The sequence below is a fragment of the Phascolarctos cinereus genome, unplaced genomic scaffold (assembly GCF_003287225.1).
Source record: "Phascolarctos cinereus isolate Bilbo 61053 unplaced genomic scaffold, phaCin_HiC Scaffold_5;HRSCAF=322, whole genome shotgun sequence".
Taxonomy (NCBI): Eukaryota; Metazoa; Chordata; class Mammalia; order Diprotodontia; family Phascolarctidae; genus Phascolarctos; species Phascolarctos cinereus.
Window position 1 is genome coordinate 12,589,484 of NW_027555958.1, and position 25,661 is coordinate 12,615,144.

Below are 25,661 nucleotides of genomic sequence, written 5' to 3' on the forward strand. Positions count from 1 at the left end.
ATTAGGTGCTTTCTTGAGCTAGACTGCCAGGCATTCAAACTCTTCTGCAGAGAGTGCACGGTATGCTGGCCATATTGTTCAAATGCCAACCGTACATTTGCCTAAAAGACTGTGTTATGAAAAACTCACGCAGGGTAAGCTTTCACATGGAGGTCAGAAGAAGTGATACAAGGACCTTCTCAAGGTCTCTTTGAAGACCTTTGGAATTGATTGTGTGACAGGGAGGCACGTGACCGCCCAGCATGGCGTGCCCACGTCAGAGAAGGTGCTGTGCTCCATGAGCAAAGCAGAAATGAAGCAGCTCAAAAGAAACATGAGATGCACCAGCCTACAGACATCTCCACCCCACATGTTCACATGGGCTGTTTGTGTCTGACCTGTGGTAGAACATTCTGAGCTCGATTTGGCCTGATCGGCCACGGTCGGACGCACTGTACTTTGACTCCAACACAGTGATGCCATTTTGGTCCTCTTTGAGTATATATGAAGGCCAACAGCCATTTTTCTGGGGTTCTGCGTCTCCTTTCCAGCAAGGGCCCCCGTGGCAGGTACAGCCTTAGCTCGCCCTGGCTGACGGCTTGTGAAGAAGAACCAGACGACAGCAGGGAAAGCCCTAGGTCCCTGGAAGCCTTGCTGGCCTCTGTGCCTGCAGCCTCCTTCCCAGCTGCCTCTGGACGTAGTGACGCTGCCCCGTGGACATGCTGATGAGCTGGGGATTGGCTGCAAGGGAATAAAGGAGGGAAGTGCTCCATCTTAAGACGGCATGTGGAAGGCATGTCGTCCCCATCTGGGGAATCGGGAGGCTATTGTAGCAGAGGCATTTGCCAAGCAGTTTGGCCACTGATGGACTGAAGGACCTTTGTTTACTTGATTTTCCTGCTTTTTGATTTCTTGTAGTTTCCTAAATAGTATGTGAAGGCCTGGAGGCAGGAGATGCACGAGGCTGAAGAGTGGTGGGTGATCCTGCAGCTGTCAGTCAGTGGATGCCAGGTGGACCCCACATGTGTATTGTAGAGGCTTTACCAAGTCTGTCACTCCAGAGTGCAGCTTTTTGGGCACCAGTGTTGTCAGTCATCTTTACACGAGGCTCTGGACCATAAGCGTTCTGAGAGGGTGTAAAAAGGGCATCAGGCTTTTTGCAAAATTCCCTTCTGAGGAAACTGGTAGCATTTCAGGTATAACTGAGTCACTCTGGTGGAAGCATGATGTAGGGTTCCAGAATCGTGCTGGGAAAGCGTAGTGGGGTTGGTCTCTGTGTTTCCTTATCCGTCCTGACCAGGCCAATCATTGGATCCCAAAGGTGACGTAAAGGCAAGACTAAAGCAGGTGCTCTCAGGCCAGAGAGAGGTCGTGGAGATGAGGGAGGGGGCCTTCAAGTCACTGTGGCCTGCTGTGTCGGATTGTGTGCCGTTTGGGGAGGGAGGCCGAGAGGGAGGGGGAGAAAAATTTCAGACTCAAAAGCTCATGGAAGTGGTTGTTGATAAATCAAATTAAATTAATTTTAAAAAATCCCTGTGGCCTAGCTGAGGGCAAGGGGCAGACAGGCCTTGAGGACTTAAAGGAGGCCAGTATCCTCATTTGTCAAAGATTGGCTTGGATCGATCTCCAGTATCCTTGATGGCACTACAATCTTACTATGTTCTTATTGTGCCCAGGCTCAAGGACCTCCCAATCTACTTGGAAAGGCAGAATGAAGCCTTGACTTCTCAGAGCTCTAGAAGCAGTTGTATGAGCCAGCACTGCCTTAGCTGTTGGATTAAAGTGTCCGCACAAGCTGAGCACTGTGAATGAATTATCAGGTAGAAAAGAGACATTTCTCTTTGTTTCAAATTTGGCAGGCCACTTTGACTTAGCTAATGTGCGTCACTCCAGCTTTTGCTGGCATTAGAAGATTTGAGTTTTCTACTGAAAAAATCCAAAATACATTGGATAGATCAGATGAATGGATGTGCCAACTTCCATCTGGCTCCCAGTGAGGGCAGCCCTGAAGGGAAGTCGAGAAATAGGATAAAATAAAGTGACTTTCAAATGCACCAGGATAAAGTCTTGTTACTGAGATAACTTTATTTTTTTTTTTGAACATGTGGTTGATTTTATTTTGGGGATGAAAAGAGAGAGGATAAAATAGGGCCATCTGCAAGAATCTGGCCTTTTAAAGGCCACAGCTTCTCTTCTGAATTACGTTTGTCCAGGAGGATTTGCAGTTTTTCTGCATCTTGTCATGGGAGGCAACCTCGGTAGCAGCTGTCGACTCTGCTGCTGCTCTGGAGGGAGTCATTTTCCTGATTGACGATGCTCTGACTCTCACAGCATGACTGTATTGAACCCCCATTTTCCTGCAGATAGCTAGGCCGACTGCCACAGCTCCCCGTTCACTGTGTCTGAGGTCATTTCTTTCCCTGCCCCCGGGGGCATGCACAGTATTGTCATCATCTGTCCTAGAACATCGGAGAGGGATTCCTCTGCACTTTGGTGTTGGCACTTTGGATGCTTTGTTCCTTAAAGATGATGGTATCCCAAGCTCTTGTTCCGCAGTGTGAGCATTCAGGCCCAGCCTGTGGAAGTCTTGGAGGGAGGTTTGAATTAATTCTCTAGCTCCAAAGCAATGGGCTTTCCTCTTTGAGTCGTAATGAAGACTGGATCTTAACCTTTAGACGACTGTCAGATAATGCTACGGTTTGATACCTTTTAACCAGGTTACCTTAAAATAGAAAAAGGTCCTACAGGCTTCAGGCGAGAGCCAGGCAGGGGCTGCAGCCCCTCCATGTCTGTCTTGTGCTCATGCCCCGTTGGACTTCTCGGATGGAATCGAAACCACAGCAGCTTCTCATCTCAGCCGAGTGGACTGAGTGAGCTGCCTTGTGTGCACACAGCTGCTTAGAAAGGAGGCCTTTCCTCTCAAACAATGACAGGTTACCATGACCTGCCGGACACCCTTATCTTGTTATAGGAAAGCCAACGCTACCTTGATGACCCTGAGTCACAATTCAGTTCTTCACATCTTTCTGCTTCCAGTGGGACACACTGTATTTTTTTAAGAAGCCTGCCTCTGAGGTCATCTTGGAGTAATTTGGGGTTTCTGTAGCTAGCACGGCCCCCACTCGGTCCTGCCTGGCTGGGGTTGGGTTGAGCTTGGGGTTTGGCAGAGGCAAAGGCAGCAGCTGCCAGTCTCTCTCCAGCCAGGCTTGAAGGAGAAGGCTTGGGCTGCTGTCAGAAGCCTCCTGAGAGTGTGCAGTTGGGGAGGGACCGAGTGGAAGGACCTTTCTGTGGTCTGGGGCTGGGGATCCTGGTGTTTAGTGGCAGTGCCCATCACTCCTGTTCATCCAGGCTACTTAGCTCAGAGAAGCCTTGCTGATTAGGCAGCATGGCACAGATTGGGGCACAGAGACTTGGAGAGGAGGAGCAGCTTTCTGGCTGGTCCATATTGAGTGAGGATTTGAAGCTGGGGCTTCTGACTCCAAATCTGGCACTTGCTCTCCTCTAGAGGCTCTTTGCCTGCTGGGAAGACCCTTTCTCAGGGCTTTTCCTTAACGCTAGAGGAAAGCTGTTAAAGCACATGGTGGGGGAGGGTGGAGGTGCAGCGGTGTTGCTGAACTGTCTGTCAGGAGCCCTACTGGCTGCCTTGGAAAACCGCGTGTGAACATATCTCTATCCTAGTGTGTTCTTATTTGTTTTGTTAAATTTGTTTCCCAACTACCTTTTAATCTGCTTCTGGTACCACTGGGGAGCGTGGCAGGGCCCTTGGACCTGGATTCCATGCCCCTGTGTTCAAGCACTCTGAATTGGGACTGCCTGGTACTGCCTGGTGCCTCTTGGGACCTCAGGCACCTGAAGAGTGTGACTCACATATTGGTTAAAAAGCAGCAGCTGTTTGACTTTGCTGCCAGCCACACCTTTACCCCTTGGACGGGAGCGTTGCTGCTCCTGCTGCTGTTGCTGCCGCTGACCGAGATTGCTTCGGGGAGGCTCTTCCAGAGCTTTGAGCATTGGAGGCAGCACAGACATGTCATTTCCACTGAGGCTGTGGAAGTTAAGGGGTTGGCTTTTTGTTGGGCAGATGCTAAGTGTTGGTTTCCAGGGTGTTTTCCAGCATCCCCTGCTGGTGGATATGAGCAGTGTCCTGAGAGGAGCACTGGCCACATCCCCGGAAGGGGGATTCTTTGATGAGGGTGTCAGAGCCTCAAAGATTGTGTGAAGTCATTGGTATCCCCCTTGGTAATGGCAGAGACTCCAGGAGCCAGGTCCACCTGGGGTTTGTGTTTTAGATGAGCTGGGTTCAAACTCTGGCTCTGCCACCTCTTTGAGGCTCACGTTTCTCACCTGCACAGTGGGATGGTTGGAGTAGATGACCTAGTAATCCATGAATTTATGCTCATGTTGTTCCAGTTACTCACTTTTGGTCCCTCTTTTGGCTTTCTTGGGGGCTGGGCGGTGGGGCAGTACTTGGCAGCACCTATCCAGAGGGGTTAGTTTCCTAAGGCTTTTATCCTTCTACATTCTCACTGGACCTTTCTCTTCTGTTCTTTTCTCTTATGTCTCTCCTCTCCAGCTGTAGTCATGTTTGGGAAGAAGTAGCCCGTCCTGTTTGGGTAAAGAACTCCCCCAAAAGCAGTGAGTAGGAAGCAGGCAGTTTTCAGTTTCCTTTGTGTTCTGGCCGCCCACCTGTAGAGCTGCTCTGCTTCTCCAGCACATTCTAGTGCTCAGGTTATCCGAGGCCAGGCCTGCTCATTCTTGCTCAGTCTGACATTAGTGCCTCCACCTTGGCTCTCTTTGTAGCCAGGTATTCCTAGGGCCAGGAGATCTGTATGATTGACATTTGTGAACCTGGGAAGGTGGCTTTCAGCTGTGATTGTGTTTCGCTTTGCAGGATGGGACCAGAGACATCTTTATCGATGGAGTTGTTGCTCGGAACAGAGCTTTGAACGGGGACGTGGTGGCTGTGGAGCTGCTGCCCAAGGATCGGTGGAAGGTCAGTTTGTCCCCCTTTGTTCCCAGGCTTCTCCGGTCTTGTTCTGATCTCTGGAGCCTCCTTGGGCTGGAGAGTTGGGGCGGTTAAATGGGCCTGAGCCACAGCAAGGCTGATGGCTCGCCTGCGTATCTCTAGCGTGTTGGGACTTAGGGATTCCCCCTGTTTTCCTGCTGCTTTTGCTCCTTCACTTCTTTGTCCTGCTTGTCTGTGAGGGAGAAGAGGAGCTTTTGAGAGCAGGCCTCATTTGTATGGCCCGAACTCAGAGCAGGGGCTCAGGATGGAAGGCGGCGCTGGGGAATAGGCTTCCGTGTCCATGCCCAAACCCTGCTGTGTACCCTGTGCCTCCGGAGGGTGAGGGTGATGATAGCAGTGACAACTCAGTCGCTGAGAGGGTGTCGGCAGCTCTCTTAAGCCTCTCCGGTGCATGTTGGGGGCTCATCTACATTAGGGCAGTGAGTTTCCTCCCTGGGTATTCCCAACACCTGTGATATCCCGTGTCTAGTAACAAAGGAGGAGGCTTTAAGGTTTGCAAAATGATTTTTTCCCACAATAACCTTGTGCACTAGGGAGTATGAGAATTGTTGTTACCATTTAGCATATGAAAAAACAGAGACTCGGAGAGGGTAAATAACATGTTTCATGTCCAGCTAGTGAGGAAGGATTCAAAGCAGCTCTGATTGACTTCAGGGCCTTTGAACTGGTTCATGAGTTGGACAAGTCCCCCAGCTTCCTCATTTGTAAATGAAGACTCTAGAACACAGTTGGATAAGTGAGCCTCTTTCAGCTCTAGTCCTCTGATCCTTTTGACCCTCTGTTAGTTTCTTTTTTAAGTTTGTTCATGCGTGACAAGTTGTATATTTACTTTCTGCCCTTCTGATTCTGTTCCTCATCCACTTTTCAGTATTTTCCTATCCTAGTATGTATTGCCAAAGAGGTCATTGCATGCCTCATCAGCCAGTTCAGGAGAAAGGCTAGACTGTGTCCTGGCATGTGCCAACAGATCAGAGCTTGGCATGGTAGGTGAGGCTTCCCCTTCAGGTCTGCCTACATGGATTGAGGTGTCTGGACCAAGTCCTCTCCAAGCTACTTTTCAGGCTCACCTAGTAGAGGGCCCTGGGCAGGCGTGTCTCTACTTGATGATAACCGTCCCTTAAAAGACAGACATGTTGTCCTGCCAGCTCTGAGCATGTGCAGTGGTGTCGTGAGCTGTTGGGACAGAAAGCATGTTGATGGGCAGCTGGGCTGCAACCTGGTCATTCTTAGTCTCTTTTGGATTCATCCTCTGCAGCTCCAAACCACCCCCTCTTTGCATTGGATTGAATTAGATGAAACTGACTTGAACTAAACATCTCTTGAGATTGCACCTTTTTATGTTTGTGCTGGACTCAAGGTGACCTGGTAAGATACGGCCCCTGCCTTTCCATAGCCAACAGTCATGTTGGGAAGATGAGACATTAGATAATTCTGAGCACGTGGAATAGTGATGTCACGCTCCAGGATTATAGTGAGTGGGAAAATGCATCTAAATCCACTTGCTGTCTTTTCTATTTTAGAAAAAAAGAAGTAGAAAAACAGAGGTGGCAGAAATCAATGGGAGTTGTAGTATCAAGAAAACTCCATGGAAGAGGTGGTGATATGGTGATACATGAGTTGGGGATTCACGTCTCTGCAGACAGCAGGGTATGACGAAAAGAACAGTGGTTGTGAACTTTAAAAAAACACCTTGGTCAAAGCATGGTAGCATGGAGTCACTCTCAGATTTGGGAGGGCACTCACAGGCTGTGTTGTCTAGTGTTCGTGCAACAACCATCCTGCTTGCGTGGTCCCCAACTCTTTTCTTTAGTACCTTTGGGGAGGGGTAGTTGACCACTTCACATGGGGCACTGCTCTGATCTTTAGGGAGTTTTCCCTTGTGTTGAACTGGGATCTGTCTCTCCATAATCACTTCCTCTCCTTGCTCCAGGTTTTGCCCTCTAGCAACAAGTAGAATAAACCTTGGCCCTCTTCAAAGGACAGCCCTTCATCTCTTTGGAGATAGTTATTCTGCCTTCCCAGAGCTGTTTTGTCTCTGGGCTAAAAACCCCTTGGCTCTTGTCCATTGTGAGGAGGAGATCTTTCATCATCTTGGTACCTGTGCCATTCCTGGGTTCTCTCCACCTTATCAAGCTCTTTTCACAAATATGGTGCCCAGACCTGAGCCCCATGCTCTGGGGAAGGTCTGTGGAGAGCAGATGGTGGTAGGCCTATTCCTTCCCTTACTGGCTGAGACAGCCAAGTATCTTGGCTCTAACACATAGTTTTTTTATTTAAGTTGAAAAAAATTATTTTAAAAAAAATTTTGAACTTAACAAAAAAAAAAGAGCATTTTCTATGAAACTGTGAATCTTTATTTCATGTTACTTTCAGAACATCTTGCTTGTCTGTGCTTCACTCTTAATTTCCTTTGGGTCTTTTCTGTGCAGATCACATGTTTTTTCAATAGCCCCTCTCTGTATTGCCTACCTCTGCTTCTTTTCCTCACCACAATTAAAAAACTGAAAGCAGGAAAAAAAGCCCCACCTTTGTAACAAATAAGCATGGTCAATCAAAATGAATCCACATGTGATCATGTTCAGAAATGTCTATTTGCTGCACCTTGAGGCTGTCACCTCTGGCGGGAGATGGGTGACATGCTTCATTACTGTCTGCCCTCTGGAGAAATAGTGGCTGGCTCACTGCATGGAGCAGACTTCTGAAGGCTCCACCACGAGGCTGCTGTCCTTGTGTATGTTCTTCTCCTGGTTCTGCTTGCTTCCCTCTGGATCCCATCCTACTACCCAGGATTCTTTGTGTTGCCTATTTCTTCATTTCTTATAGCATAGTAATATTCTACTACATTAATAGACATAATTTATTCGTTTATTCTCCATATGGAGGCACTACCTTAGATTCTAGTTCTTGACTTTTTTTATTCTCCTGGACACCCCCCAAAGCCCCCCTTCAGGATCAGGGAGTTTGTTTTGCTTGAAACTTCCCTTCCTGATATGATCTTCACAACTTCCCCTCCCCATCCCCACTTGTTTCCTTGTTCAGTTTGATATGTTTCTACACCAGACTGTGTGTGTGTGCACACGCAACTCTCTGAGGTTAATCTGGTGACCATACTCCTCGCCCCTTCCTCTGTAGTTATCTACTCTTCTTACTTCAGTGATGAAAAATAGCAAATTCAGCCCCCTTCTTTTCTATCCTAGTTTATTCTGTTTACTCTCTCCCTTCTCTTTTCCCTCTCAAACCCCTCAGAACAAAAGCAGTCTGCACTGGGTCCTCCGTTTTATTTTTTGGTTAGTGCTCCCTGTGTGTTTGAAGACTGAAGGTCTGAAGGGGCACCTGTTTCTTTCCCTCCTGTTCAGATGTTAGCTTTGCAGCATCATACAGCCCCTTCCAACAGCTCAAATAAGTCTTTTTGACTCTGGTGTTTGCATTTCAAGTTTCTCCTCAGTTCTAGTCTTTTCATCAGAAATACCTATAAATCCTCTCTTCTACTGAAGGTCCATTTTTGCCCTATAGGATTATGCCCAGCCTTTCAGGCTAAGTTTTTCTTGGTTTTAAGCCTGTTTGTTTTGCCTTTTGGAATATTGTATTCCAAGATCCCCTCTTATTTTTAGTAGAAGACAACAAGTCTTATGTGATTCTGTCCATGATTCCTTGATATGTGAACTACTCCTTTCTGGATACTAGCAGTATTTTTTCTTCGAGGTGGATACAAGACAAAATGAAAAAGTCTTTGTACTTGTTCTGCATTTATTGGTGTAATAATGTGGTTTGACTTCTTGGTATGTCATATTAATTATTTTCCTGATACTGAACTAACCTTATATTCCATGTGTGTATACACACACACTGTTTAGTAATAGTAGATAATTTTTTTTAAAGTACTCTTTTCTCTTGCCAACATTTATTTGCTGGTGTATATATGTGTGTGTGTGTGTGTGTGTGTGTGTGTGTGTGTGTGTGTGTGTGTGTGTGTGTGTGTGTGTGTGTGTGTGTGTGTGTGTGTGTGTGTGTGTGTGTGTGTGTGTGTGTGTGTGTGTATTATCATTTATTATATTGGCCTTTAATTTTTTTTCACCTTTACCTTTTCCAGGTTTTGAGAGTCAAAGCATTTGTGAAATACCACCTTTCTGTATATTTCAAAACAGTCCATCTTAATGGTTTCCAACCTTTTGTGTATGAGGACTCCATTTTAATGTGGAAAAAAACCCTTTACATATGCCCATATTATAATAGTGATGATTGGGAAAATGCATAGTGAAGAGAAGTCTGAATTTGTGGGCCCCTTGCAATAACACAGCCCACTTGTTGAGTCTGTGTAATATAGGGATCACGTATTCTTTGAAGGCAGAGGAATTATATCAGCTAGCTCAGTGGGTTGTCTATCAAGTTCATGTCATGATCTGGACAATATATATTTTTCATCCACTTTTTTTGTGTATGTGGATGACCAAACTAGTGCATTTCTACTTTTTTTGAATTCACTGAAGAGGCTTTGTGGTGTTCCTGGGTTACGAAGTGAGTAGAGTGTCATCTGTGATGAGAGCTGGTTATGTCACTATTTCTTTATGCTTGCATCAAATAGTAACACATATAATGTCACATGTATCATTTTATAGACGAAAAGTAGACAAGCCTTATGTCCTTCAGAATTTACTGACTTCTCATGATTATCTGCGTTATCATAAGTATTTGTAGTTGTTTCGTATTTACTTGAAAAAAATATGTGCTCTTTGATTTTACCCTCAGGCGTTAAAGCCAGCTTGTGGGACAGTGTATTCTGTCTCCCCTCATTTGTAATTGTGTTTGATTTATTACTCTTTCACTATTGTTAATTTGTTATATTGTTTTCTTTTTGGAGGCAGTTGCAGGTGAGTGACTTACCCAGGGTCACACAGCTAGTAAGTATCCAATGGCGGATTTGAACTCAGGTCCTCCTGACTCTGGTTCTGGTGCTCTATCCACTGTGCTGCCTAGCTGCCACTAATTTGCTATATTTTTACAAACTGTCAAGTCTTAATGAGTTTTGTTGTGACATTAGTTGATGCCTCTGTAATCAAATGGCACATGTACTAGTTCCTTTAAACATGGTACTGTATTTCTTGTTTATTTCTCATACTACTTTCTGGTTGGAACGCCTCTTTGTCTGGTGGAATTGGTGCCACTCTTGGTTTTCTTGATTTTGATATAGCATGGTAAGTTCATGGGCAATGCTGCACAATGTCTGTGTTTCATGAAGATAATGTTTTACTGAATTCTATTTTTTAATCCATTCTAGAATCCTTTTTCTCTTTGTTCTTATTAGAGTTGCCATATTATTTGCCTGTTTTTGTTCATTTGTTTTCTTGTGAACAAAGCCTGCCTTCATGATGTAGCAGAAAGAGCATTGGGATTGTAGTCAGGGGACCTGGGTTTGGGTCCTTGTGCTGTTCCTTAACAACCTCTTTGACCTTTGAAAAGGCTCCAGACCTCTCTAGGCCTAAGTTGTCTCCTCTGTAAAACAGAGGGGTTGGAGTAAGTGACCTTGAAGATCCTTTACCACTTGAAGCTCTCTAATTTAATTAAAGTCAGCAACATTTATTTGGTGCTGTTAACTTTGTCACTGTCTTTAACACTAGAACCCACAGCCTCTGCTTTTTGTCTGGGATACGAGTTTCAAATTGGGATCATGGCCACTTCTTTGTCTTCACATTATTTGGGAAAAAGAATTACTGGTTCACTTTGTTTTTGAGACAGTAGGCACTTCTTAAGAAATACCTAAGGAAGTTCCTTGAGAAAACAGTTTATTGACAAGTCTGGAGCCGTGTCATTGACGGTGCTGTTGCTCAGGGCTCTGCGCCTCTCCACGTGGACTTGATTTGCTGTGTTGCAGCCGCTGTGTGCGTTGCTCTTGTGGCTCTGCTTTCTGTGCTCTGTCATCTTTCATAGGAATCCTTCCGTGTCTCCGTGAGTTCTTTTTAATTCCTCCTTGCTTATGGTGCTGTGAAGCACAATTCCCTTTGTAGACTATCATTTGTTCAGCTCTGCTCCAACTATTGGGTCCAGGGAACGTTACAGCCAGCGCTGCTAGAAGCATTTTTGGCTGTTTGGGCCTCTTCTCCCCGCTGGTAGCCTTGTTGGCGTTCAGGGCCAGTGGTGGGACCTCTGGGCGACAGGGGAGAGACAGTCTAGTGACTTGGTTTTTGCACACTTCCAAATTGTTGTTCATACTAGTCCCACAGATCCGCAGGTCACAGCAGCAGTGTGTTATCCTTGTCTTTATGAAGCCTCTTCTTTTCCTCCTCTTTTCCAACATCTTGGATAGATTTAGTTATTTTAATGGATATTTCTCTCATCATTAGAGATTTTGGATATTTTTCAGGTAGTTAGCGGTAGTCTCCATCTCTTTTGAAAACAATTCATTCCTGACCGTTACTTGTGTTTGTATCACTTCCCTAAAGATGTTAGATGTTAGACTTGTACAAGAAATATTTAATGCAAAGATTTCCGTTGAATCGATAGATTTTCCTCAGAATCTAGCTGCACTGATTTTATTTGTGCAAAGGCTTTTTGATTCTAAATTGCTCCACAAGCATTCTATTTTAATGGGTGTTGCCAGTGAGTTCAGAGCTGGCTCTGTGTAGGCAGTCATCCATACCTGACTGAAAACGCGTGACTCTCTAAGGGACTGCAGAGAGGCGCGGCTGAGGCCCAGGCCCTGGAGTGGGCTTCGTGGTGGTGAGAGGAGGAGGAGGAGGCCCCGGTGTGGAGCTGTCAGATGGCTCGAGCCTCAGGTGGCCGGTCGGTGCTGGCCAACCAGGGCCTCGATGGTCCTTTCATGTGGGCAGGGTGCTTTACACACCCTCACAGCAGCCCTGAGGGGGAGGTGCTGTTGTTATCCTCATTTTATATGAGAACATTGAGCTAGACAGAGGTTACGTGACTTGCCCTGAGTCCCCCAGGTAGGATTCAAAGTTGGGTCTTCCTGACTCCAGACCTGGCACTCTGAGCACTGAGCCACCTACTTGCCAATTCTAGCAAAGTTGGTGGTAAAGTGAATTTACATACAGTGACTCTTAGGTGCCTGTTTTGAATTGAGTAATATCTGTCTGATCAAAACTTTTTTATAAGAAGACTGAGTCCGTAGCATTTGTCACAAAGGAGGTCAATTGGCAGTGTTACCTGTGGCATACCTGTGCCTCCTGGTGCTCCCTTCTAACACTAGGGTGGGGGAGCCTTGCAGTGCAGCGCTGTTTGGGCGTCCCTCAGGAGACCCCCGCCGAGGCATCCACCTGTCCTGGGCTGGCATCTGACACTCGACTTTCCGTGTGGACGTCGCTTCTTGTTCCGCTTTTTGGTTTTGGTACGTGGAAGGCACTGTCTTTTCTCAGGCCTTGAAGTCCTACAGATGAGTTCTGTGAGCCTGTCCTCTTCTTGGAAGAGGCTGCTGGCTCTCCCGGGGAGCCTGGCACCGTGGAGAGAGAGCGGCGGGAAGCAGGGGTTGCCGCGTGGGCCGCAGCCTCAGCGCCGCTCTTCTGTGTGCCTGTCTCCCTGGGTGCAGGCTGAGTGGCAGCCAGGCTGTCCCTCTAGTTTTGTCCTGTGCCATTCTGCCTCAGATGCTGGGAGTGGCGGCATGAGCACCGTGCTTGGGTCAGCGCTGAGACTCCGAGGACATTTGGAGCCGATCCCGTGATGTGGAGAGGGCCCTGGGGCCCAGTTGGGTCGTGGAGAGTCGAGGCGCAGTGATCTGTGGGAAACCAGGACTTCGGCTGTTGCTGTAGGCACAGGAGGGGATTGTGACGCCTGGGATGCGCTCTGGGGGAAGAAATGAACGTGCTTTGTGGATCTCATCTGAAAATAGGAACCGTGAAAAGTGCACTTCTCATCTTTCTGTGCCATTGGGAGGAAAAGTATGTTGGAACGTAGTGGAGAGGAAGTCTTTCTTTCTGGGGAACTTGGCTCCCTGAGTCATTTCTCTTTGGACTTTAGAGAACTCCAGGCTGCAGAGTTCCATTGTTTCTGGAGTTTGCCTTGCCTAGTTGGATCTGTTGCTTTCCTTTTTTATTTCTTAACCAAATTCTTTATAAGATAGTTTGAAGTCTGGAAATGTGATTTTTCCTTTATTCTTCCTTTTTTTTTTTTAGCCCCATTACTTTCTTTGATAGTCTAGATAGGGGTCCATGAACTTGTCCTAAAAATATTTCTGTGATTGTATTTCAGTGTATTTGGTTTCTTTTGTAATCCTATGTATTTTATTGTATTTATTTAAAAATATTATTCAGAAAAGAGGGCTGTAGGTTTCACAAGCTAAAGGAATCTCATTCTGCGTTTTTTGTTCTTCCAGGTGAATTTTGTTATTTTTTCAGGTCCTTAAAGTATCCCGTTGATAGTTTGATATAGCATTTAAACTGTAAATTGACTTTGGTACTGTTGTCTTTTTTAGTATATTGGCATGGCTCGTCTTTGGGCGCTGAATATTTTTTTTAACTTTTATATTTTATAATTGAATCTATATAATTATTAAATGTGCTTTGGTAGATTGATTCCTAAATAGTTTATGTGTTTTGTAGGCCTTTGCATGAAACTTCCCTTTCTTTTATTGACTCTTGGATTTTGTTGTTATTATGTAGAAAGGCTATTGATTTTTGTGGGTTAATTTTATAGCCTGAGATTTTGCTGAAGCTATTGTCTCATTTAGTTTCTTTGAGGATTCCCTAGCATTTTCTAAGTAGATCATGTGTCATCAGCAGATAAGGATAGTTTTGTCTTCTTCTTACTTTTCCCCCTTCATTCTTTTGCAGAAGTGGACAGTGCATGGGTGTAGAACATTGCATATCATGTCAGATTTTTTTTGATGTATTGATCAGTTTTGCTGATTACTTTCTTTTTCTTTAAAAATATTCTTTGTTATGAAGCATGGCTGTTGGGGAGGGGGGATTGGGAGGGATACAAGGGGAAACTTAGATATCAATAACAAATATTGAAACAAAAGATATCAATAAAAATGTATTTTAAGGGGCAGCTATGTGGGCACAGTGGGTAGAGCACCAGCCCTGGAGTCAGGAGGACCTAAGTTCAAATCTGGCCTCAGACATTTTACACTTACTAGCTGTGTGACCCTAGGCAAGTCACTTAACTCCATTGCCTAGCCAAAAAAAAAATGTATTTTAAAACACTTAGTTCCCCTTCTCCTTTGTCTGGGTATTTAAAATGTTTAGTGGTGTATGTTATTGTTTGCATGGGGTAGGTTTCAGGGCAATATCAAGGTTAAACTATCTTATAATTAGAACTATGTAAAAAATGGATGTGCTACCTCAGAAGATAGTTCCCCGTCATTGGGACTGTTCAGATGGCTAGAGAGCCACGTGTTATGACGTTATAGAAGGGAATTAATACATCTGGGAGGAAGTTGGGCTAGATTACCATTAGGGGCCCCTTTCAATCCCAGGAATCCATGATTGAGTGATAACAACCACTGAAACAGATGATCCTTGACAGAATATGGATTTCTGTCGGAAGCAAAGATGTCCCTCTTCTTTCCCACCCTCTTCTTTCTCCACTCCCAGCCCCAAAGATAAGCTGGTAAAACACTGGAGGACTGAACCATATTATGATCATTTCTCAAAAAGCTGGTGACTCGTGTAAGCGAAGAACATTGAGATTTCATAAAATCTTTGTTGGAAGGGACCTCCGAAGCCTTTTGATCTGACCTAGACCCCATGACCAGGAATCCCCTCTCTGACATCCCTGACGGTTCCTGGCCTTGGCTTGAAGACTTCCATGAAGGAGGACTCACTATCTTCTATGATTACCCGTTGTACTTTCCAATAGTTTTAATCATTAGGAAGTTTTCCCTTCCTTGAACTGAAATTTTGCTGTTTAGCCATTTTTCAGTTGTGTCTGACTCTTCATGACCCCATTTGGGGTTTTCTTGGAAAGATTTGTCATTTCCATCTCCAGCTCATTTTAAAGATGAGGAAACTGAGGCAAACAATAACCCTGCAACAGTGACATGCCTGGGGTCGCACAGCTAGTAAATGTCTGAGGCTAAATTTGAACTCAGGAAGATGAGTCTTCCCAACTCCAGGCCTGGTATTCTATCCACTGCGCCACTAGCAGCTTATACTGAAATATTAGCTGAAACATTCTCTGTTGTTAAACCACTTGTTCATGAAAAAGTATCTAATAACAATAACTGTACTTCTGAAACATCAGTTTCCTCAGCATTTAAAAGCAGCAAGATATCCTATACTTTTCCCCACGCATTTCCTGAAGCTGGTTTTTGTTGCTCTGCGAGGGAGAATTCTTTGTATAGATGTCAAAGGATGTGTCTGGGCCCACTGTATGAAGATGTAGTTCTTGCCTCTGGGCAGAAGCTGGAATCTTGTATTGTCAGTTCTTAACAGTGACTCAGATAAAAAGTGTAACGGACCACAGTTTGAGAGCTGAAGGGGATAAACCTCCTCACTTGACGCCTCCTTCACTCAGGAGAAAACGGGTGCTCAAGAGAGGCGGTGTACTCACTCGTGGAGGCGCAGGCAGTGAGGCGCAGGCAGTGAGGCGCAGACAGGCCTACACTTATCCCATTTAGTCTCATTTAAAACTCACCACGGAGTCAGGCCTTTTATCCGCAATTCTTGTATCATAGGTTTGGCTGCATTTTTGTAAAAACAAAATCAAAAAGAACCTCAAACTCTATTTCTATGTTAAAGTATTAATTAATTCTAGAAAATATTTTAAAAGTGGGGGCTGGGTTTTGGAAATGCATTGGCAAAGAAAAAAGGTCTCAGGTTTAAGAAACCAAGGCAGTGCAGCTCGAAGCAACTGCTCTTGTACTAAATTAAACAAAAAAAATCAAAGCGACTATTATTTAATCCTTAATCTTCAGCGGCTGTTTCCAAGCCTTCCTTTTGGTCACGTGAAATCAATCTAGTACAGTAAATTGTTTCTTTTAACAGCTAACTTTTCCTTCAAGTGATTGTTTTAAAGTCTCGTCTTCCAAATTCTTCTCTAAATATACACTCATCATGCTAGATTATACTTAATCCAATCTCTTATATAACCACTATCATTTTGGATTGTTCTCATTTCTTGGTTCCTGTGGAATTAGTCTTTCTTAGAACTATCTGGTTTCTTGGCCCGCATGGCAGGCCCCAAAAAAGACTTGGAAGGTAGTTCACGGTATCACACAAGGTCTCGGAGCCACCGCCCAGGACAGTCTGGGCAGGTAGAACTGTTGTCACAACTGAGTATTTGCTGGATCTCTTACATGCACAACCAGCTCTTAACAGTCATCATTTTGTTCTCCCTTGTTGCCAGTGCTAGGATCAGACACTTTCCTTTAGAGTCTTGCCTGCTTTTAAATGCACCTTTAGATCTGTGTAATTCAGACAGAAATGTCTGAAATAAGGAATGCACTCTTTGTAGAGAAGAGGCAGCTTATATTTGTACTGGGAAACTCCCAATTAACATTTCAGAATTATTTCTTGGAAGATTAATCCTGCGCTCTTTCAACTCCCAGGCGGTTAATGGTGGCGGCAGCTAGAAAGCCACACCTCCACCAGGCAAGCAGGTCTGTGTTAGACCTGGTAACCGAGAGGCCCTGGTTTGGCCGTAGTCACACACTGACCACATGGCTAGAGGTGAGGGTCAAGCCGGTCCTTGCTGTGTGCAGAGCAGCTGTGAGGGCTTGCAGGTGACTCCTTTCGGTGGGCCTGGCTCACATGTTCTCTGCGTCTTTGGAAAGTTGTGTGTTGCTTATTTGGTCAGGATACTGTGTGAAGATGGCTTTGTAATCCCCACACACCTAATGCACTGATACATGTTACTGTAATAATGCAGTGATGCTTTAGTACTTTGGGGACGTCTGGTCTCATTCCTGTGGGGAAAGCCTCTTTGGGTGTAGCTCACAGTCTCTCCACCCTGTAGTGAGTGTAACGAGTGGCGGGTGGCTGGCCCATCTGGCGGTGCACTTGGTTAGCTAGACTGGTTCTTGAGTAAAAGAGAGCCTTTTCAGCTAGGTTTTACCTATGGGAGCTTGTGGACTGTTGGTTTAGTACTTAGAGTAGTAGTCCCCTATGCTTCATCCACGAGAGAATCCACTCCTTTGAGTGCTACATTAGGAAAATTGTTTCAGAAGCCTTTGTGAGAGATAACTGTTATTAAATCCCATTGGTGATGTGCCTAGAAAGCGTGACCTGACCGCGTTTCGGGTTCTGCTCACTCTCCACGCACTAGCCATGCAGCTGACAAGTCTTACCACGGCACCTGTGGTGGAATGGAGCGCTGGCCCGCGAGTGCAGAGACTCAGATTCTGGAGCTGCGTGTGGAACGCAGGGCCGAGGCTCCACTTTCATCATGGGTACAGTGGTGTTAGAGTAGATGTTTCCTAAGGCCCTTCCAATCGTCATATTCTGCCGTTTTATGAGAACTCGGGATTGCCCGCCTTCTAGAATGGGGCCTACACATAGGACGTTCCTGGAAGAAGCTGTAGTAAGCGTTCCTTTGCACGCCTTCCATCTCTGCACCACTTGGATTGTTCACGCGAGCTCTTTCCTCTCCACAGACTTGATGTGTGAGCAGCTGCAAACGTTCTTCTTCTTATTTCACAGATGAGGAGACTGAGACTTAGTCTGATCAAGCGACTCTCCTGTCGTGAAGCAGATCATGAGCAGCAGATCTGAGGTTGGAGTAGGGACCTGCATTGAGGCTTAAGGGCTTCTGACTTCGAGTCCAGTTGTTGAGTTCTTGTGCTCGTTCGTTGTTAGATTGGCATTGTGGAGACTCAGTTAGTCTCTATACCCCTGATTGTGACCCGGCCCGATACATGTGAGCCATGGGTCACTTGAGAGGCCGGATTAATGTCAATGCTTCACCGCTAATGGAAAATCAGTGCCGGTGTGTATGGAACGGGCCTACATCTCTAAGCATCTTCCCGCTCCAAAATCTGATTTCCCAGAATCTGTGACATCAGTAGCACCGGAGCATATGCTCTCTGGGGATGCAGATCACACTGGGGGCTAGATCTGTCTGTGCCTCTCTTGTGAAGCTTTCATCCTTGCCTTCCCGTGTGGTTGCCCCTGCAGGTCCACACAGTGTGCCAGGGGCCTTTTGTCAAGTTCTTTTGACTCTGAGCGTGGGGCCTACGACTTGTTGCTTATCCCTTGCTGTCTTCTAAGACATGCCATCTTATTTTTTGGTCACACATTTTTTGGATGAAGTCTTTGACACAATTTCTCCTTTGTAATTCCTTATTTGTCAGGTGTCACAGCCTATTCCATATTAACCTACATTTCCTCATTGCCCTTCAGGTGATCCTCAAGCTCTTCAGAGACTTTAGCATTGCAGGATTACATCATTGTTTTCATTATATTGGCATATAAAAGATGGACCTTTATTTCAGTAAGAGGCTTGGGCTCATTAAAAGAACTTTGCAGTTTCCCAAAAGACAAATCTGCCTGCTTTTCTCCCGTTCAGTTCTGGGACCAGTGTGTGGCCAAGATTTACGTAAACCGATGGACAAGCTGAATGGGTTGCTTGGAAGACTTGAGTGTGAGTGTGGCTCTCTGGAGTAGCACAGTGCAGTCCACAACCAGGGGCATCTGGGGGACCTACCTATCAATGAGGAACCCCCATCCCCTTGGGTTATGCTTTGGCTCTCCTATCTTTGGTGAGCATATGTCTCTCTTTTATGCCTCACTTGATGTTGGGTATCAGATGGTTGTTGAAAAAGGCTATCTCTGTTGTTATATCTTTCTTTTTTCAAATTAAAATTTTTAAAATTAAGCATTTATTTTCTCTTCTCTCGGTTCTTCCTCCACCCTAGTTGGGGGTGGGGGAAAGAAAAATAAAATCCTTGTAACAAATTGCCTGGTCAGGAAAAACAAATTCCTATGTTGGTCATGTCCAATGTAGGAATGTCTTATTCTGTATATTTAGTCCATCACCTTGCTGTCAGGAGAAGGGCGGCATGTTTTATCATCAGTCCTCTGGAATCGTGGTTGATCATTGCCTCGATTAGAGTTCTTAAATCTTTCAAAGTTGTTTGTTTTAAAAATGTTTCGTGGTACAAACTCTTCTGGGTCTGCTCACTTCCCATTGTGTCAGTTTATATAATTCTTCCCAGGTTCTTTGAAACTGTCCATCTTGTCTTTCAAGGAATCTTGTATGTTTTCTATATTTGCATGAGAGCTCCTTTGTTGGAGGGTAGAGTCTTTTAGGGACCTTTTGCTCTGCTGAAATGAATTTTTAAAAATGTTCTACCCGTAATAAGCCCACTGACATCTTGTGTTCTTTTGTGTCTTTCACTCAGTTATCTGACGGGAAAGGTGGGTTGTGCTGAGGAATTAGAGAAGTCCTGTGTGCCCCCTTCTAAGAGCTTCCTCAGAATCATCCTCACAGAAGTTTCGTATGGATGGGAAAGTAGGCTCATGGGTTGGAAATTATTAGTTTTATTTTAAATAATAATTAGGTCTGGGATTTTTCCTGGGCCGTTGGTGTCCTTCCCTCCTCGAGAGACCTTGAGACTCTCTCTCTGCCTCTGGCATTGTGTCCTGTCCAGCTTCTCTGCTCTGGTCCAGCTGCGTTCTCTTTGCCCTTCAGGGCCCTTGCCCTTAGGAAGGGCGTCCAGGATTGGGACGTCTAGCGTCCACACTGGAGGCCTCACTGGCTGTGGCGGTTACAAAAATCTGCACAGATCTTTGCCATCTTTCGTTTGTTTGTTGTCCCCCTTCCAGCTTCATACTTAAGTGTCCTCAGGATGACTTGGCTCAGTCGGGTCTCTTGCCAAGCTTTCTTTAAAACTGGTTTTTCCTTTCCCTGCCTCTCACTGTTTTATGAGGGGATGCTGCTTGTAATCTTCCATCATGCTTCTTTGTAAGATTTTACAAATGAGTTTATAGTCTACACTGTTGTTGCCCTTGGCCGTCAGCTCTCTGCTCTTGGCGAGGAGATCAAATGTTTGCTGACTGAGCTGGTTTTCAGGCTTCTCTGCTCTCCTGATTATGGCAGCTGATCTACATGGGTCAGACTTCTGTAGGAATTCAGTGTAATTGGGGGGAGGCCCTTTCTCCCATGTATTGTCCATTTTTTGGCTCCAATCACTAGTTTAAATAGGTCAGGTTGGACTTGTTTTACTTGTGTGCTATATCTTTTTCTCATTTGATTCTACTCGTTTTGTACTCATTTTGATCTTTGCTCTGAAGTTGGTGGTCTGACTATACATAGAAGCTGATCCAAGAATTACTCCCACATCAGTAAGAAGTTGTTTCCTGTCTGTTAAAATATCATCAGTTTCATTTTTCTTTGGTGATATTATTTGGTGCTTGCCTGTCCAGTGGTTTCCAAGTTTTTATTTTCAAAGAAAGTATCCGTGATGTTATAGGCAGGAGGCTTCTGTCTGGTCTACGAGCCTTTGACTTCTCACATTTTTAACTGATGAGTTTTCATTCTTTGCCAGTGCTGCCCCTTTCCCGGGAGTCCTCAGGTGTCGAAGCATGTGCTGCTTTACTTTGGAGAATCTTAAGCCCGTCTTCGAATTTCCTTCATCTCCATCTTCTGCAGCATATTGGTGCTTCCATTGATCTTTTCGTGGAGGTCTTTTGCTGATACTTATGATGAGTACCATAATAGAAGGTGACAAATGCCTCATGAAATGACATTTCCTATTGTCTCTGGAGGTCCAGTCAACAAGCATTTATTAAGCACCTGCTGTGTTCCAGGCACCATATTGAGTACTGGGGATATATAATCTTCCTTTCCACCCTATCGTCCACTGCCATCTTTGGAGGCTTTACTGTTTGCTCCTCTGACCCTCCAAATGGGATGTCCTGGAGACACCTCAAATTCAGCACATCCAGAATGGAGCTCCTTATTTTTTCTCCCCTCTTCCTCTCTAGGCCTGGCTGTATATTCACTCTCACCCTGGAAGGGCCACATCCAGGTATCCTTTGGCCACCTCTTCTCCTTTCAAGCTCACTTTGTTCACATTTTCCACCCTGTTCCGGTTGTGGGTGGTGGTGTGTACCAGCCTCCAGGTCACTCGGAGTTCAGCACTTGGCTCGCTATCTTTCCACCACCATTTCTACCCTTAGACGAGGGGACTTCAGTATCCAGATTGTTGCTCCCTCAAACTCTGACCCCCCAGATTCTCAGTGCCTTCAGTCGTACTTCCTTGCCCAGCCAAGCCACACCCTAGGATGGCCCAGCTCTGGGTCTCAGTGTCATCCATGTCCTTGAAAACGAAACCTGAATCTCCACCGCCTGACTGCAGTACTGCATCGTTTCATTTCTCCCTGTGCTTCTCAATGGACTCATTACTTTCATTGTAACGTCCAGATCTGTGGCTACTCCTTACCTTCTCTGTTGTGACTTCATTTTCCTCCCTCTTAGGCTTGATGTCATAGTTCGCCTTTAGCCTTGAATCCTTCCCCCACTTGTCCTCTCCCTGAGCATCTCTTGACAAATTTCTCGCTGGGTCGGTCCCGCCGTCTGCTTCTTCCACTTCTGCTTCCACTCCGCTCACACGCTGCCCGATGGAGCTGGACAGAGTCCCGCGGCTGTGCCTGTTGGATGTATTGTCAATTCATGTTGTCAAATCCAGCCAGACCTACACTGTAACAAGGCAGATTCTTTGTTCCTACCTAAAGCCTTCCCACAGAAACCATTCTGAACATTCTCTTCTCTCCACAGCTCCAGCTTTGTTACCTCAGTATCCGCCCCCCCCTCCGCCCCAGTCAGTGGCCACATCTTGCTATTTTTTTGTTCCACAGTACCTCTTGCATCTTGACCCCTCCTCCCCACTCACACAGCTGCCATCTTAATTCAGGCCTCCTTTACCCATCCTCTAGATTATATCAACAGCCTCCTAATTGGGCTCCTTGCTGCACATCTCTCCCCACTCCAGTCCATTCTACATGCTCTACCACAATAATTTTCCTTAAAAACAAATCCAGTCGTGGGACTCCACTACTCAACTCAAGTGGCTCCTTATGCTTTTAGGTTAGACATAAATTTTTCTGTTTAGCTTTTTAAAACCCCTTCGTAACCTGCCCCCCAACCCTTCTTTCCAGCCATATTCAATGTTCCTCTCAATCCTGTGCTCTGTGATTCAGCCAGTTTGGCCTTTTCCCTGTTCTTCACACAGGACACTCCATCCATCCCATTCGTTGTACTATGCTTGAGATGTACCGCCTCCTAGAATCCCTTCCTTTCTTTATGACATAACTCAGGCACTTCTTCTTTGGGAAGCTTCCCTGGTTCCCTCAACTACTAGTACCTTCCTCCAAAGTTACCTTGTATTTAATTACTTTGTTATATATTTGTATTAATTCACTTTTTATTTATGTTATATGTATTTATACTTCTCTTCCCCATTAGAATGTAGGTTATTTGGGAGTAGGTGTTGTTTTATTTTTTCATTAAACCCCTAGCTCTCGCTCTCTGTCTCTCTCTCTCTCTCTCTCTCTCTCTCTCTCTCTCTCTCTCTCTCTCTTTTGGCTAGGCAGTGGGGTTAAGTGACTTGTCCAGGGTCACACAGCTAGTGTCAAGTGTCTGAGGCTGGATTTGAACTCAGGTCCTCCTGACTCCAGGGTTGTTGCTCTGTCCACTGTGCCACCTAGCTGCCCCAAACCGCTAGCTCTTAGAACACTGTTTGGCACACATAGGTGCTTACTGAATGCTAATTAATTAATTGATGGATTGATCAGCAATGGTGTCTTTATATATAAAGAACCAGTGGTTCATTATAGTTTAGATGCACTTGGGGCTTGTTATATGAAGATGTCCTCGAAAGAGAACTTGAGTAATGTTATTCAGTGATCCTCTGATTATTACTCTCAAATGTGGCATAAAATGAGTGGGCACGTCTTCACCAGAAGACTTGCCATTGTCATGGAAGATGTCCAGAGGAGAGTCCAAAATAAGGAGGAATCCTCTGTCACTGGTGGGGGCTTGGGGATGCTCTGGTTGCAGGTGCCATTGAGATGGTTGCATGGAACTCTGGAGCATAAATGAGATTCCTACACTCAGGCTAGTCTTTGGAGGATAGGCTCTTGGCACCACACCAGGCCTGTTCTGGAAGCGTTTTCTACATGACAGGATCTGCCAGAACTTATACTTGCCTGGCAGATTTTTCCAGAGCCTAGGGTAACACCCATGCTAAGATAAGGCCTTGAAGGAACAATTTAGTATGTGCTCAAAACAATGTATTGAAGGAAAGAATCAATGACTAAACCAATGATTAAATTTTGGGGGGCAGTAATGCAAACTGACATGTCACATTGGCTTTTTTGGCCAGAGTAAATGTAATAATTTTCAGCCATATCTATAAATGAGGACAACATTATATAAATATTGGTATCTGGTAACATTTTATTATTATAATTCATTTGGGAAAAGAATTTCTTTGCAGAAAATGATGGCACATGACCATGAAATATTTGGACGATTTTTTAAAATAGAAGATTGGCAAATGTTTTATAGCTAGTTTTATTTTACATAACTGAATTTTGCATTTAAAGTCTAATCAATTTTAATTTTTTACAGATAAATTTTGTTAAACAAGGCATTGATTGAATTAAAAAATTTTAGAAGGTCAAATATAAATTGGGCTGCATTAATTCTAATTGGAAATATTCCATTTGTGTAAATTCATTTATTTGGAAATGTTGATGGGAAAAAGTTGAAGTAAGCACTGGTAAACCTGATCATTAGGTAACAGCGACAGACCACTCTCTTGTGGTTTTTGGCACAGACACAGAGGGATGTCCAGTAAGGGTGAAGGGCCTGCAGGCTCACTTCATGTGAATGGTCCGGATTGTTCTTGAAGTTCTGGCCCACAGCGCTTCCTCACTGTCTCTTCCCTGTTCAGGAAATTCCATCTCCAGTCTCGAGGCCTTTGCATAGGCTGGCTGTTGTGCCTGAAATGCTCATCGGATCCGCTTGTGGTTAACCTCGAGTCCTCCCTCCTGAACGAGGCCTTTCTGGCTTCCCTTCGTTGCTAATTCTCCCCTGCCACCAAAAATCATGTGTGGTATTTCACTGAGGGTGATGTTTGTCCCAATTAGAATCTAAGTTCTTAAGGGTATTGACTGTTTCCTCTTTTTGCCTTAGTTCTCTCCTGGCCTTTAGCACAGGGCCTGGCACATAGTAGGTTTTTATAGGCTTGCTGTGGATAGAGCGTGGGGCCTGGAGTAAGAAAGACTCCTCTTCCTGAGTTCAAATCTCTCTTCAGATACTTCCTGGCTGTGTGACCCTGGGCAAGTCACTTCACCTTGTTGGCCTCAGATTCCTCATTGGTAAAATGAGCTGAAAAGGAAATGGCAAACCCCCTCCAGTATCCTTGCCAAGAAAATCCCAAGTGGGGTCGTGAGAGTCGGCCACAATTGAAGTGACTGAAGAACCACAGATGCTTTTGGGATGCAATGGCAGGGCTCGTGAAAGGCCCGGCAGCTCTCCTCCTGTCTTGTGGCGGGCATCCCTGCTGCTTGGCGGAGGATGGATTTCAGGAAGACGAAGCCTCCCAGCCTCAGGGACATCTTTGTAGGAGAAGTGACACCTGTCTCTGTGTGGGAACCAGCAGGTTCTTCCAGGGGTGGATCGGTTTTCCAAGTAACTTAAGACTCATGAAACTAGTGCCTGAGTTTTGGAGTCAGAGAAAGGGTGAGAATTGAAGAGCTGCCTTTTTTCTCTGCCCTTTCTCATGATGTGCATTCATTCATGAGGATGAAGTTTGTGGAGGAGCTGTGGAGAAGCAGTGGGTAACCCTGATGTAGGATCTGATGTGGTAGTGTATGATGGTATGTGGTGGCTTGTGCTCCCAACTCTGCTACAATGTCACCCACAAAAGTATTGCTGATGGAAGAGAATGGCAAGAGAGCTGTGATGGGGTGCTTGGGAGATGGAGAGTGAGGAGACAGTGTAAGAGAGAAAGTGGAAAGAATTGAGGGTCAAAATAGTATGTGGCACATGGTGATGGACTTATTGGCAGAGAGTAAATTAGCCATGGTGGGCTTGAGGGCCTATGAGGACCCAATCGTTTGTACAGTGAGTTGAGCTGACAGACAGAATCTCAAAGTGGCAGCCCCAGAGGTAAACCCAAATGACCCCTGTGAGTGGCAGCAGGCTTTTGGGTAGCTGGGTATCCCCCCCCCTTTTTTTTTCTTCTTCTTTTTCTTTTTCCTGGTTTTTTTTTTTAATTAAAAATAAATTTTTTTTCTTCCATATGCTTTTGAGTTGAAAATTTTCTCCCTTTTCCTCCCCCCCACCCTCCCCAAGATGGCGCACAATCTGACATAGGCTTTACGTTTACATACCCATTAAACATATTTTCACATTAGTGAAGTTGTAAGTAAAAATTAAAACCAATAGGAGGAACCATCAGAAAGATGAAACAAAACTCAACTGAAGGTAAAAATAAGTGAGAGCGATTCGACTTCCATAGTTCTTTCTTTGGATGTGGACAGCATTTTCCATCCCGAGGCCTCTGGAGATGTCTTAGATCCTCTTAATGCTGAGAAGAGTTCAGCTTAATAATGTTAGTCATTACATAATGTGGCTGTTATTGTGTACAAAGTCCTCTTGGTTCTGCTCACTTCACTCAGCATCAGACCATATAAGTCTTCCCAGGTTTTTCTGAAGTCAGCCTGTTCATCATTTCTTATAGCACAATAGTATTCCATTACAT

General features: G+C 45.1%; 1 protein-coding gene across 5 annotated transcripts in view; it reads left to right on the top strand.

Moving 5' to 3' along the window:
• DIS3L2 (DIS3 like 3'-5' exoribonuclease 2) overlaps nt 1-25,661 on the top strand; it is a 358,658-nt gene that overhangs the window by 60,870 nt on the left and 272,127 nt on the right. For all 5 annotated transcript variants that reach the window (XM_020972180.2, XM_078154658.1, XM_020972186.2 and 2 more), the window contains one exon: nt 4,868-4,969. In XM_020972180.2, coding sequence (XP_020827839.1) covers nt 4,868-4,969 — 102 coding nt within the window. The remainder of the gene's footprint in view (nt 1-4,867; nt 4,970-25,661) is intronic.